The following is a 15836-nucleotide window of genomic DNA, read 5'->3' as shown; positions in this document are numbered from 1 at the left end:
TCATTGATGGCGCCACGGTCTGCTGCCTACTACTGTCTTCTGGCTATGTAGAAGATTCAGGCTGTTTCTCTAGTGATGTGCTGTTTTTGTGAGCTTGACTGTTGGCTTCAGGCCCTTTTGCACACATATGTGTGCCCTTTGTGGTCCGCACAAGGGCACAAGATCCCTAGTTTTTTTTTGTCAAAAGAAAATGACAGCCAGTGGCACATAGAAGGGCAGGAATAGGACCTGTAGTATAAATTGCTTGTGGACGGTCAGCCTGGGGCAGGACCACATAAAAAGCAATGGGGCATGTGTTAGCCTCTAGTTTAGGCACAATATGGCCAGAATATATGTATCAGGCTGTGTATGAAGAACAATAATAAAATTCAGCTGGCTTCTCAGTAGAAGTGATGTTCTTTATCAGCCTGTAAAAACTATTCCGGGTGTGACTGCAGTTGCCACATAAAAATGTGTTGGCTTCCAAATATTTTGGAAGTGAGAGTTGTCACAGTCAGCACAATGTGTAGGACACATGTGAAATGCTCCTCAGACCAAGTTTTTATGAGTTCCATTTGTAAACACTAACCGTTTAAGCACCACATTCACTGTATTCATGAACCATATGTGGCTTTCTTAAAGGGGTTGTCAGACTCATTGCTACCACTAAGATCATTCAGGCAAAAGAGGCATCTGGCTAGAGGGACTAGGGAATAATATCCTACAGATTTACATCCAAAAAAAGTTTATTCTCTACAACTCAAGTGGTTTAAAAGAATGGTCTGTCCCTTTAGTAAGTTTTGTGGGGACAGTTTAATATATACGTAGGGGAGGAGGTGGACCTTCTAAAACACTATAAACCAGATTATGGTAATCTAGACAACTAATCACCATTGGCACAGTGTCTGGATGACTACCAGAGTTCTTGTAGCTATAACACAAACCCGATAGAAACTTCAATTTGCTTTATATATCACCTATCAATGCAATATAAGTTCAATACCCCTCACTCTCATTTTAGTAAAGCCTGACAAGAATATACACCACACAGGGAATCATTAGCATCATTGTCACTTCTTAACATTTATTTTCAAAGACTACTTACAACAAGAACAGGCTCCAAGGTTCTTCGATTTGGTGCCTGCACTTCTTCATCTTTAAGAAGTCGCACAGGGACCGGGATTTCTTTTGGCAGCTCATCCACCAATGGTCCTGTCAGAATTGTTTCCCTCGGCGGCAGGTATGTGGATTTCCACTTTAAAGTCACCTGAATGGTTCCTCTTTCATTTCCCTTGATGTCCGTAAGCTGAAATGTACCTTTAAGAGAAAAGGTAGAGGTAAAGGTACTTACACTTTCTGGCATGAATATCTGCAGATGTCAGTACAGATCGAAAGCTTAGCAAATCCTACTCCTCCGCCCATTAACTTTACTGTAGTATCGAAGCAGGCACCTGTTACAGCTTTTAATCATAGCACAGAAGAGGAGAAGCAGAGCAACACAGCAGAGAGAGCAGAAAGCTCTTCAGGCTTAAAGACACGGGTCTTACAGGAGCTGCAGACTTTTTTACAGTTCTACTACATATACAAAAACATACACCGAAAAAAGAGAAAAGAGGATTGAGGCAATAATATTATTCTGGGTGACTCCCCATATAAAGATAAATATGATACACCAAACAAGATGTGAGTAACAATACACCAAATTGTCATAAAATGTTAAAGAGAACCTGTCAGCTCAAAACAATCCATACTAATGGAAGAATCTCTCTAGCCCTCCTCAGTTATCACATAGTTACATTTCTAGCTTCATCGGAACATACCGAAAAGCTGTGAAACACTGAACTACATAGCGGTCCGATCGACAGACCTAGCTTCAAGCGGTCTGGCGTTTTCATGAGGGTGATGGTGTGAGAACGTCTGAGGAGGTGGGGACTGCAGCATCAAGTAGGGTGGGGTTGGCTAGGTCTGCCAATCGGATCGCTACGTATGTCAGTGTTTCACAGCTTTTTAGTATGTTCTGATAAAGCTACAAATTCAACAGTGTGATAACTGGGGGAGGGCTAGGGAGACAATTCATTTAGATAGATTGTTTTATTGAGATGACAGAGCCTCTTTAATTTATATTAAAGGGGTATTCCGGGAATATGAACGTCTGACACAAAAACCTATGATGATATAAATAAATGACTATAACAATACTCAATGTGATTAGTCACAAAACGGAGCTTAAATAGTTTGACTTTATGATTTACAAAATGTATGGCCTCTCTAAAGTAGGTGGAGTTATCACTAAGATGGCCGCCACTGGAAACTACAAGTTCCATGATCCTTTAGTTCTCAGTAACTCCTCCTCCCTCTTATGCTCTGCTCCCGGTGATGATGTAACAGACTTTCTTGCTCTGTTACCATAGTAATGATGTGTAACTGCCATCACCACAACACTGGCCATACTGGATGCACTGCAACCAACCGACTACAGCCAAACATAGTGGTGATCACATGACCTGCCCAAGCAGGTGCAGGACATGTGATGTGGACATGTGACCAGCGGCCATCTTCTGTCCTGTGTCTGCTTCACAACGGACCGCGCGGAGAAAATTAACGGACAGACTAAAGGGCCAGTAGCATTTTAATTCTTCATTACAGTCTATGCCAGCAGCATTTTCTGCTAAGGGGAGCAAAATTTTAAATAACAACTAATTACATATTAGCTTATATTTTAAGGACTCATTTGTATACGAATTATGCTGATTCCTGGAATACCCTTTTAAATAATGTATAGATAAAAAAGCATGAAAGGCAATACAAAATAGAGAACTAATAATTAGATTCCCTTCCCCAGTTGTGAGATATCCCTTAAAAAAAATAAAGTATAATACAAGGAACACAGTATACACCTAGTAATCAAAAGCAGCAAGTGACCAAAGTAGAACTCCAGGAATACAGACAAGGGATGGGAGAGAAACGCCATGATATGTGCTTCACCCAGGCTTCATTCACTCAGACAATTTGGGCATTTCTCTCCCATCCTCAGACTATGGGGCACCTTTACTTACCGGCCGAGGAGTTCATCCAAAGTGCATTGTTCCGACGATCATGCACTCTGGCGCAATTCACTAAGATCGTGCGCCTGATATCCTGGATGTGTCGCTTCCCCGCACAGGTCCCCTGGAGTTCACCTACTTCTTCCTGGTGTATGTAAGTGCATTGTCTTGCGATACAAATTGAAAGTTAAATCCTGCGCTCCAAATTAGTTGAATCATCATCCGACAGCCCGCCCCCTGATTTCTGTCGCATGAAAGCCAGCGCATCTGCGGCAAAATTCGATCGCGTGCAACACAATCCCCTGCTAAATACCTGTTAGAGTGGCGCAAATCCCAAAAACCATAAACAGTCCGACGTAAGTGCGATCCATGACCCGTAGTAAATAAGCCCCTGTATGTCCTTTATTTTACTGCTGGAGTTGCTCTTTGGGGACTTTAGCCTCTAAACCCTGACTGATGGTAGTGCTGTATACCGTGATACCTCATGACTGGGAATGGGAATCCCATGGTACATTGGTTTAGTGTTATATGTTGTAGTTGAATGCATATATAAAAGGTATGACTTAACTTCCAGATTTACGTAATCTGACTTAAAAAACGCTAATAGACAAACTCTGTAATAAAAACTAAATTTTTCATCTCTATAAGCAAGTGCAAGTTGTACCTGATATGCATTTATCATGAGCAAGAGGGATAAGGGGGACTCTAGCTTTTCCAAGGTATGAACTGCTTATTTCCTCATCATCAAAAACATACAGAACAAGAGAATCAGACTTAAGGTATCGGTCCAAATCAGCAGTCATTGGTACTGGAAAGCACATGCGATCTTCAAAGTGTGGATTATTGCTGCTTGGAATGATAGGAGTGTAGTGGTCACTAAAGTGGAAAAACGTATAGGCAACATATGGACTTGGTTGCTGCAGACTCGTCCCAGACTGCAAATTACTGCAGCTATTTATGGTTATAAACAGTTCATTGAGATTGTCTTCTTGCAGGCCCAAGTGCTCAGCTCTTCTCACAGCCAATTCCTAAAGAAACAAGAATATTTTCCAAGTTATGTGCATGTATTAAAGAGGAAAAACAAGACACATAGGAAACCAAAACTCATCAGTGAATAAAAGTTCTATAGTTCTACTTTGGCAAGAACAATACAGTTCCTTCATATTATTTCTAGATTCAATACTTGCAGTACTTAGAGGAACACAAAAATATACAAAAAAAAAAAAATCAACAGCTCATTCCTGCCTCTTCCACTTTCCTTAGATCCTAGTTTATTGCATATTACAATTAAAATTAATGTGTATTTTTGTGTCCCAGGAACTCAGCTACAACGCCTCCTATACAAGAGTGTAAGATAACTGGCTACAGCTGGAGACGCATCTTCAGTAAGACAAAAATGAGATAAGTGGTTTCCCGTATTTTACTTTTAGGGTGCTGTCACACGGTGCATTCTTGGACAGTTCCTGGATCGCTTTTAAACGCACTGAAAACGCATGGGTTTTTGTATGTTTACCATGTGTTTGATTTTAATCCGTTTCACAACTGGTTACACTTCCAGAAATGAAGAAAAACAGATTCAAACCAGCCAAACGCATGGTAAACAAAAAAAAAAAACACATGTGTTTTCAGTGTGTTTAAAAATGGTCCAAGAACGCTCTATCGCCTATGCACAAGATGGAGGATTTATGTTATGAGTACAAGAGAGCGGGGGGTTTCATTGCCGAGACAAAACTATCTACAGAACAGGGAACTACGGAAGACTTCCAGGATTGGCTTATCCTGTAAGCACAGGATTTTCAGAATTCGAAATATTCTGCTTTTCAGACAGATAGTAAATCCACCAAAATTAGCTACCAACATTTACCATATCTCTGCTTTATGTTTGCATATGTTATATTTATTGGGACAATAGAAAGCTTACCAATTTTCCAAATTTTCAAGGAAATTTCAGAATCAATTATCTTCCTAACCAATTTGTTTGATAGTTAAAGAGGGAGGGAGAGAGGAAAAGATGAATCCATTACCTTATCTTTCTGAAGTGGGTCCTTTAGATTTGATGTAATATAGCCAAGGGCCTTGGCGCGCTCTTTGTAGAGACGGATGGCTTGCTCCATGGGAACTTTTAGCCTTACCCAATACTCCACTGTGCCATAATTACTAATGTCATTGTCATATCCTGGAATAAAAGAGGAGAAGATAAAGTAGCTCACATTCACATGGTTTTAATATGTAGACTACATAAGTCAGCAGTTCTTACCAACCAACACAGCGCTAGAATAAATTCTCCCAGTTTTCTCCAGAATATCATGGAATCTCAATTGGCATACAGCAACTGTCTTATAATCGGTACCAATTGCCAAGTGAATCTCCAATCTTACAGTGTTCTTTTGTAGGTACTGTAGGAAAAAGTCATCAACCTGTACCAGATATTGAGAACTGAACTCGTAGGATGGTTGTAAACCCCGTACAACAGGTGTAGTTTGGAGTTCGAAGTCGTAAAACGCATATGTGCAGAAAGTAGCAGGTTCCTGGTCCCCGAAGCTGTTGGCAGCTGCTGGAGAAAACACTGCTTTGGAAATATGGATCTCGAGAAGATTTTCACCCCTTTGCAAATGCAAGGATTCATCAAATTCTTCCACATCATCATCTGGTGTTATGTCTGGTGTGAACTTATACTGCTTCGTGCCATATGCAATATCTTTCAACTGGGCTGAAAAACAGATACAGAAAGTGGTGAATAGATTCATCAATTTTAATCTATAACCCTATCATACTGATTCAGATGAAGCCAAAACATAAATTCTATGCAGCAATGTCTTTTTACAAAAATGTAAAACCCATAACATACCGTAATTTTAATGTTGTGCTGTTGACAAAGAAGAATGTGCCATCCCAGACAACCTCTGTAAAGGGAACCTGTCATCAGGAATGTCATTTCTAGCTGCTGACAGGTCCCAATAGCCTATGCTATGCTGATTTTAAAAATGCCTTTGTCAGATTTCTAAATCATTTCAGTACTTTACATTAGTTCAATTCACATTACCTGTCTCCCTGTCAGGGGGAGAGGGGGGAAGATGCAGACTCTGTGCGCTTGTGTCAATCTTCTCTCATCCAAACTCATGCAGCTCTCTCCCCTCCCCACTTTATGTCATGTGCAATGATGAGGCAGGTGGATGGTGTGGAGTAGAGGACGTATGCATGACGAAATACAGGAGATACAGAAACACAGAGTGCAGGGAGCCAGGTGATGTATATAAACCTATTATAAACTACTGCAATGATTCATGGTGCATTCAAACATTTTTTTTTTCAGGTGCAGTTTTTGATGTCCAACCCAGGAGTGGAGTGAAAAAAGAGGAGGAACAGCTTCTCTCAATGATATGTTCTCACCCATTATGCTCCACACCTGCTTTTGGCTTCAAAAACTGCATCTAAAAAACTTAACATGTGAATGCAACCTCAGAATGCTGACAAAGACATTTTAAAATCAGCATAGCATAGGCTATTGGAACCTGGTGACAGGTTCACTTTAAGTCGTCATAAGCCATCTGTAAACTATTTTTCAGGAGTACAAAATGGCAGAAATAAATGAAAAAGACAATTGTGCCCCTTCTTGTATCATCTTCTTAAACTTTTCACATTGGAGAATCAGAATTAACCGTGTATACATAAAGGCTCTATAATATATTATATATCCTTTATTTTCTGCAATCCCATTCTGTGGTCTGCTTTAAATCAGCTGGTCAGGGCTGAAGAGTCAGAACACACAGCCAAAGACATCCGCTACTTTATTTAAGGGATCTGAAATATTTCCTGATTACAACCTGATTATTTGATTAATTTCTACCTTCTAGTTTTCGTATACGTGATGCTCTAACATCAAGAAGGTTGGCATACTGCTCCAGCTTTATTTCATAATCTCGTCGCATGTCCTCCAATTTCTGTGTCACAGCTTCCACTTCTACCTATGTATAAAAGAGAAATAGGATGTAAAATACTCCATTTCACTGCAGTACCTGTAGCTTGCAGTACCCGCTTCTGCCAATGAGCGGCTTTTCAGACCATGGGACGACACATCCCTTGGTCCATGGAGAGCATTCATTCGCTGAAGTGGGTGCTTGGCTGTAAAGCAGAAGTACCAGAGCATCCTGAAAGCTGAAGAGAGGTATGTATGCAATTTATTTCCAACACAGCCACCAAGATTCTATATTTCTGAAAAAACCCTTTAAGACTCTTTGGGGCGAATGTATTGATGCGTTGCTGCCTCTGACAGTGCAGGGCTCAACAAAACTTGTGCAGCTTATAGCTGTTCTAAATTGTGTGCCACAATGTTTTTTTGGTTTTTCTTTTAATGCGCCGACTATTTTCTTCTGGGCTATGCACCATTTTCCAAAGGTCATGATCCCTTTTTCTAACAAGTTTGAAAGGGGGAAAAAATGGTTTAAAGGCCGTCAAAAATATGTTGTAAGGCGTTTTTTGGTGCACATTACACCACAAGTCTGGATAAAGTGACTTCATACATTCCCCCTTTATACAAGAAAGGTGGTTTTCTTGAATTGGAAGTCACCTACAAACCCTCCTCTTGCACACTGGGTAGATTTGATGCAAACCTACCAATTACATGAACTTTCTTACTAAGGGTGAACCAAAACTTAAAAATCTCATTGTAAAGAAAATCAAGTTTAAGGATCCATGTGTTGCTTTCTTATTATGGCTATAGCAGAGATAACATTTCTTACATTGGACACAGAGCCCAGAGTTTAATCACCTGATAATCCTTGTTGATTTTATGTTGCATTATCAACATGTTTCTGGTCTTTTCCAACTCCTGGACAGTTTCGGCATGGTTCGCCTGCAAGTTTCTTAATGATTTTTCAAGGTCCTTATTGACATCATCCTCCACCTTTTCCAAAAACATTAGATCTCCATTCCTTTGCTGCTTGCGCGTCTGTAGAAGACAATGTTGTTTTAGCCGGGCTAATGTAATCTTACATTCTGGTCATAAATGTATTTAATCAAATCCAACTCTATGATGTCCTGGTCAGTTTCTGACATCATGCATGTCGGGGGTTAAAGGACCTTGGAGAACCAGCTTGAAAATCTGGAAAATGTAGCACTTAATAATACCCAAAGCAGCGAAGATGTTGATGATTAACAAAGCCCTTTTTAATGCCAAGTAATTATGAGTTTATTATGAGTATTTTTTTGGCTGGAGCTATTGGTCCAGTCTGTTTGTAATTGTTATAATGCCAAAATTAGGTCGGAGCCACATGCATCATAAGGTTTTTTTCAAGCCACAACCAATTATGTAGACAAAGTGCACATGCCGATTACTGGGAGTTTCATGGCTGATGAGCAAAGCTCAGCAGGAGACTCAGGACCTGCATACCACAGACATCACAAAGATAGGGAACAGATACTGAATTTGTGAGTCACAAATTGTGGTTTTTGGGAGGTCTTTCCCTCTGTAGTACTCTATATGAAAACAGCCACTCCACAGAAATCCATTTGACATACTAGCAGTATCTTCTGAATATAATGGATGTTCGGTTGTAGGGAACCATGTAATGATGACATACCTAAATGCTTCAAATGAAAGAGATCAACAGAACTGGCAAACATAAGGGACTGGATTAAATGTCCATGGAGGTTGTCCATGCCAGGTGAGAGAGAAGCAGAGAGACACGTACAGGCACGCTATTACACTTTATTAGTTGCTGGATTCCTAGCAAAACTGATTTAAACTGCTTTATTAACTCTCTGTGCAGTTTATGGGGGACATAATAGCAGCTAGTCTCCACCCACCTGCAATTAGATATACAGTCTGCAAAAAATATCCACTACAATAAGTCATTATGGGCAGTAATAGTATTATTCCTCAATTACAGAAAATTGCAGCACGCTGGCTCAGTGGTTAGCACTACAGCCTTGCAGTGCTGGTGTCCAGGGTTCAAGCCCCATCCAGGTCAACATCTGCAGTTTGTTGGATCTCTCTGTGTTTGTGTAGGTCCTCCAGTTTCCTCCCACACTCCAAAACATACCGAAAAGGTTGAGTCACATGGGGACAAAGACCAATTTGGCAAGTATTGTGCAGCACTGCGGAATATATTGTCGCTATATAAATAAAGGAATTATTACAAATGTGGCAAGGTGAGAGCAGGGACTTTTAATGTACTAGATCAGCGCTTAGCAGTATTGTGTGGCACCAACCTAATTTGTTTTCTCATTTTGGTTTCACATTTTAGTGGCTTTTGTAAACAAATGCTATTTTATTACAGTTACGTCTCCAGCTCCTTTATCTCAAGCTAAATAAAGAACTAAATCATATTTGAGATAGATGGAGCACTGTACCATTCACAAATATTGCCATATGACAAATTTGCTAGTAATCAGAGAACAATCCATCTGCTAAGTAGAGGCTGAAAAAAAATCATAGTACCAAGTAATAAATTGCCAAAATGAATTGAGTTTTAAGTCATTAAATGCCACTGAATACACTGTATAAAGTGGGTGATGAAAACTGGGAAGCGGGCCATGTTGTTAATCCACTTTTGATGTAATGATGAAATATGCAAGGCTTCTAAGTGTATGAATGGGGAGCGTGAAAAGTCTTTACATATGCTGTAGGCTACTTCAAGATACAGGTAAGAGGGAGAGCTACCTTTATAAGCATCAAGGCTTCGCTGAGCTCAGTCACGTCCACATCGCTCTCCTGTAAGTGGAAACACAATGATCAGATGAGCAGAAGTAATGTTGATGCACATATTCAGCCACAAGCAAGTCATGACACTGGAGTGCCTCTAAATAATAAAAACTACCAGGCATCTACATACGCCACAAGCACAATATTAAAATTTTAATTTAACAACGACTTTTTTGTTTCATATTGTCAAAGTAGATTCTCAGCAATTGCTTTGGGCTGTTTTCACAGATCTGATGGGGGATGTTGTTTTATAGGCGTTGTCCTTACAGGCCTGAGACATGAAATGAATGGAGACTTGTCACACAGATTTCCAGAAGTCTAGTGAAAAGTAAACAAGCTGTAAAAGTGATCTCTGCTTACTGCATGTTGGGAAACAAAGCTCACACAGTGGCGTCCCTGAGCACAATGGTAGCAGACAAACAGAAATCTAATGATAGCACAGACATTTATGTATGCATATTGATCTAAGGCAGTGGTGGCGGACCTATGGTATGGGTGCCAGAAGTGGCACTCGGAGCCATTTCTGTGGGCACGCAGACCCTTGCCCCAGTTCACCAAATATGACCAAATCTACCAAATCTTCCTGCTGTCCCAGGCAACTTAAGAGATGATGCTGTTAATGCTATTTTAAAGCGACAATTCATTGGCTGTTTGGAACTGCAGGAAAAGTGAGAAGGTGTAGACAGGGCTGCAATATCTTTGGAGGTCATCCTGCTGGACCCACCATTATTCCTCTACAGAGAGACCCTGGAGAGAAGCTACAATGAGAGTATGAATTTGCCCTCCTACTTTCAATTGTATTGATGGCCTCAGGGGGCTGATATGATTGAAAGATGTGGAAGAACAGATAGCTATAAGTTACTGCTTAAAAAGCCATGTTGGCACTTCATGGTAAATAAGTGGATTTAGCTTGTAGTTTGGTCACTCGGTCTCTAAAAGGTTCACCATCACTGATCTTAGGGATAAAAACAACCAATATATGCTATACTGCGAGAGCCCATATGTGCTGTAAGGAGATGCTGTGTTCTGTATGAGATGCATCTGAGAATTTTTTTGTACTGGCTAATCTGTATAGCTTTACAGTAAATAGTGCTTTACAGTGCCTATGTTGTGAAAGATGAACACAGCCTCCTGTTGGAGAGGATACTAGGCCATTTCATCTGTAAGGTAGGATAATGCAGAGTTGTAGCTCACTTACAACTCACGATAACAGACAATGTGCCACATTTACTTACCTGTCCTTTTGCGATCCCCTTCTTCTTCCTGGTGTATGTAAGTGCATTGTCTTGCGACACAAATGGAATCTTAAATCCTGCGCTCAGTCAGAATCAGTCGGATCGTTCGACGACCCACCGCCTGATTTCTGTCGCATGAAAGTCGGCGCAGCAGCGCCACAATCTGATCACATGTGACACAATCCCCAGTTAAATACCTGTCACAGGAGCACAAATCCGAAAAACTTTGAAAATACAATGAAATTGCGACCCGCGGATCCTTAGTAAATAAGCCCCAATCTTTTCACCCATGGCAAGATGCAAGACTATGATACTGATTCCATTATTTCAGGATAGATTATGAATATAAGGCTGGTGAGCGTTGATGCTGCAGCACCTTCACTGCACACCTTTGTATGTTGTTGAGGGCCAAACTGATTCTGAATAGGACATGGTCCAAGTAACCAATGGATGTGAAGAGCAGGATGCCAGAAATCTACAAATCTGATATTGAAGATCAGTCCTAAAGATATGTCATAGATATCATAATTTAAGAGGTGGTATTAATTTAACATTGAGATTTACATTGAGATTTTTAACTTCCAGGATCCGCCAATGAGGGGATGTTGCTTTAAAGAGAACCTACCACCACGAATCTACCTATAAAGGTAGATCGGGTGGTAGGTGGATGTAAGGGACGTGAGGATAGCTCTTTTTAGAGCTAATCCTCACGTCCCCGCTAACTTTAGGTACACTTTATTCCCCTAATATGTAGATTTCGTTATGCGGCTACTGGGGCGTGGAGTAGCCGGCACGAGGCTACACAGCGCGGCTACTCCACGCCCCAGTAGCCACATTACTCCTCCTACCCGGTTGCATGCGCAGTAGCCGGCTTGTCGGACGAGGGCGCGCAGCTACGCGGAGCTGCGCGCCGCAAGCAACCGGGTAGGAGGAGTAATGTGGCTACTGGGGCGTGGAGTAGCCGCGCTGTGTAGCCTCGTGCCGGCTACTCCACGCCCCAGTAGCCGCATAACGAAATCTACATATTAGGGGAATAAAGTGTACCTAAAGTTAGCGGGGACGTGAGGATTAGCTCTAAAAAGAGCTATCCTCACGTCCCTTACATCCACCTACCACCCGATCTACCTTTATAGGTAGATTCGTGGTGGTAGGTTCCCTTTAATATTATTACCTTGGTGAAAAACTTCAGCCTGTTCTGAAATTCGTCAAGCTGATGCTTCTGTTCTAGACAACGCAGCTGGAGTTTTCTGTTTTCTTCATCAAGTTTCTCAGCTTGTTCTTGAATAAAATACAAGGCCATGAGTTAGAATATTTACACCGCCATTGATATGTAATTAAAATGACATGCCTCATCTAAAATGAATAGATTTTACTAATTTCAGAAAATGAGTGTCACACTTTTGCTAAACTGACAAGGCTTTCTCTACCTGTCAAGCCTTCTCATCTCCCCAGAAGATGTCATGTAATATGAAAAAGTGCCAGAAATAAAAGCCATTGCAAGTCTGACACTGTAATATTGTGCACAAAGGCATCATAACATTCCTTGTAGTTTTCCTTTTAAATTCTAAGATGAATCATATAATATTGATTTTAGTTTTAGTTTCTAACATGTACCAATCATAGTAAATAATGAGAATTCATTTTATTCAGCATTCACTCCTATTTACCTGAATGGGAGATGAGGGGTAGTATTGTCACTGTGCAGGAGCTAAGCTGGGAGGGAGTAGTATTCTATTATCACACTTTTAACCAACAGGTTTAAATGGAACCTGTCACCAGGGACCTCATTTTTACTAAAGACAGATTGTAAAAGCCCAGAACACCTGCAGTGCAAAAATGCCTCTGTGCCTTTTCTAAGCATTTGCATTACAATATAATTGTGTGTTATAACTTACTTTTGCATCCTGACAAAATCCTGGGGTAGTCCCAGGGGCTGAGCTTTGGCTTGAATGCATTTCAAAAAACCACATGTGACTTTTCTGAGCTGCAGGCTGCCTCCATCTTTGTGCTCCTGTAAAGCTTGTCCCTCCACCTACTGATGCCAGGCTGACCAGGCTGTGACCTCTGAGAAGGAGCAGGAGGTGGAGCTGTACAGGAGCACAAAGGTGGGGGTCAAGCTCTGAGGAGTGAGCAGCCCAGACAAGGCACATGTTGTTTTTTTAAATGCATCCAAACCAAAGGGGCTGCTGTGACTACCCCAGGATTTTGTCTGGGTGCAAGAGTAACTTATAACACATAATTATACTCTAATGCAAATGCTTAGAAAAGGCAGAAATACATATTTGCACTGCAGGTGTAATAAGCTTCTGCAACCTGTCTTTAATAAAAATGATGACAGGTTCCCTTTAAAGCATGACAACTTTGAAAAACTATTTTTGTTCGAAAGATCCTAAAAACACCCTTCAAGTAAAAATATGTTTAGTGTTTTGTCTTTACTGCCCAGATAAAGCAGGTACATCTTCCTGGTAACTCAGGGCAGTTCAAAGTCTGTTTTAAGTGGGGTGAAGGACACAACAGATGGAAAGGGAAGATCATACCCTAGTGATACCTATGGCAGATCATGCCCTTTAACAGTAAGGCCCAGTTCATATCTCTGTTAGGTCTTCAGTTATTTGCATCAGTTATTGTGAACGTGGTTGAACAGATAGAATAGGTGCGACTTTACAGAGGTAAGGTGTTTTCTGTGTTTTGCAACACTCCTGGTTATGGCACACAATGGGGCAGATTTACTTACCCGGTCCATTCGCGATCCAGCGGCGCGTTCTCTGCGGTGGATTCGGGTCCGGCCGGGATTCACTAAGGTAGTTCCTCCGACGTCCACCAGGTGGCGCTGCTGCGCTGAAGTCCGCTGAAATGCACTCAAGTACACCGGCCTATTCCTCGTGAAGGTAAGTGCAAGCTCCGTGACACTTTTTGTTTTTTAAATGCGGCGGTTTTTCGGAATCCGTCGGGTTTTCGTTCGGCCACGCCCCCAATTTCCGTCGCGTGCATGCCAGCGGCGTTGCGCCAAAATCCTGGGGCAATACAGGGAAGATCGGCACAAATCGGAAATATTCGGGTAACACGTCGGGGTAACGCGAATCGGGCCCTTAGTAAAGGAACCCCAATAACTGAAGCAACAGAGGTGTAATTGGGCATTACAGAAATATTTAACAGGGATCAGGCTACCCTTGTGTGAGATCTAGGAAAAAATCTCATTGGAGGATTGGCTACAGGGGATAGGGCGTTGATGACCAGTGAAAAAGCACTAAAATGGAACGGTAGCCAATAACAGGTCTGTAGTATGTCACAGTTTCTCCATCCTGAGACACAATTTTAAGAGGAACATTTGGTGGAATCCATGTGTAATGCATTCCTGCAAGACTCGTATAAGACAGTATTCGAGAATCGGGGGTACCGAACTCCAAATTTGTAGGACAGTGCTTTTGTCGGGTTCTTGGCCCAAATGACATGGAAAAAGGAACTTAGCACACGTTCGTAATCTTTTTGCTTTCCTTTAAATTCAAGTAATTATATACAAGTGCTTTATATACATCTCCACCATTACTTTCATACATTTGAATATAAGGAAAACACATTACATTAGCAATTTGTTGCTGCAACGTTTCGGTCTATCCAACCTTACATCCAAGTGCTTTATATTTTCAGATCTAGCTTGACAAAGGTCGTATATACCGAAACGGTATTATAAACAGCGTAGAACTGAGCTACACTACTTTCATGACTCCAATAGAAGTGGTAAACGGCTTAGTTCAGAGTTACACAGTTTCTATATGAGTTAAAGAACCACTGTAGCTTACTCTTCATACTCTACAGCATCAGGCTCAGTTATTAGCGATTTCCATTTAACTCCACCCTTAGCAACCGGAGCACTGCTATTCCCTTCTCAGCCACTTCCATCTCTTCCCAGTATTGCCGGATAACAAGTAAAAAGACAAATCTCCTGCAAATCTGATGGAGAGGGGACTGGTCCAGGCAGGGATGGCAGTGCTGGGGATGCTGGCTAATGTGGTGGGATTAGGCTATGAGTGGGCAAAAAGGTTTGCCAACTCTTAAGATATATAATGTAAAAATCTGTTTGAGAAGAGGTAACTATTTTGACGTCATGTTCTACATACCTCGCTCTCGTCTCACTCTATCAAGAATCTCATTTTTATCTGCCAGGTCAGATTTAAGAGCAGCTTCGAGCTGGGCAATCTGGAGCTTTAGCTGCTGCTCCCTCAACTTCCGCTGCTGTTCTTGACTATTGGTCACTTCAAAAGCGCTAAAGTACAAGAGGACACATAATGGAGCATATTAGTACAATGTAAAATCAACCACATCTATTCCTCAACTGCAAGTTTATATACCGGGACTATGTAAAATAAAGTAGTAAGAACTACATAAAATTACATTTAAGTGATGATTGTGGGTATTTGATGTCTATCTGTAGGGTATGATATGGAGGCAAGATAGGACTTTCACTGAGACTATTAAAGTGTCAGCACCCTTAGCTTAAGGACACACGGTCCCTTCATACGGCTAATAGTACAGCTCAACCAGTTGGATAGTATAGACCATCAATAGAAAATTACAGAAAAGCCTCTTAACTTAAAAAAAAGAATTTCTACTGATTCAGCCACATCATCAAAATATTACACAAAATAAACTTTTTTACAAAAAAAGAGAGATTCTCTAAAAACCTAGAGACTGTCTGAGCCGGAAGCACAAACAGGAATATGACCCGCTGTATAATTTTTAACTTAAGTTTAAAGGACATCTGTCAACAGGTCTCTGCCACTAGTCCTGTCACCACTACCAGTTGGAGCAGCTCACAAGGATCCATACCAGCTTTTATCTAATCATTTCATACATCAATCTTTATAAAATCATAAT

The 15836-nt window shown here is 41.1% G+C and overlaps 1 protein-coding gene across 1 annotated transcript in view; it reads right to left on the bottom strand.

Moving 5' to 3' along the window:
* The window catches only part of RPGRIP1L (RPGRIP1 like), a 91183-nt gene that overhangs the window by 31250 nt on the left and 44097 nt on the right, over window positions 1–15836 (bottom strand). The window contains exons 10-18 of the mRNA XM_072117656.1: window positions 15080–15225; window positions 12133–12239; window positions 9685–9735; window positions 7792–7971; window positions 6871–6988; window positions 5281–5733; window positions 5048–5199; window positions 3688–4051; window positions 1085–1296 (exon numbers count right to left, since the gene is read on the bottom strand). Coding sequence (XP_071973757.1) covers window positions 1085–1296; window positions 3688–4051; window positions 5048–5199; window positions 5281–5733; window positions 6871–6988; window positions 7792–7971; window positions 9685–9735; window positions 12133–12239; window positions 15080–15225 — 1783 coding nt within the window. The remainder of the gene's footprint in view (window positions 1–1084; window positions 1297–3687; window positions 4052–5047; window positions 5200–5280; window positions 5734–6870; window positions 6989–7791; window positions 7972–9684; window positions 9736–12132; window positions 12240–15079; window positions 15226–15836) is intronic.

Source organism: Engystomops pustulosus, chromosome 7 (genome assembly GCF_040894005.1).
Source record: "Engystomops pustulosus chromosome 7, aEngPut4.maternal, whole genome shotgun sequence".
Classification (NCBI taxonomy): domain Eukaryota; kingdom Metazoa; phylum Chordata; class Amphibia; order Anura; family Leptodactylidae; genus Engystomops; species Engystomops pustulosus.
The sequence above is the reverse complement of the archived record's forward strand: the minus strand, read 5'-3'. Positions and strand labels throughout refer to the sequence as shown.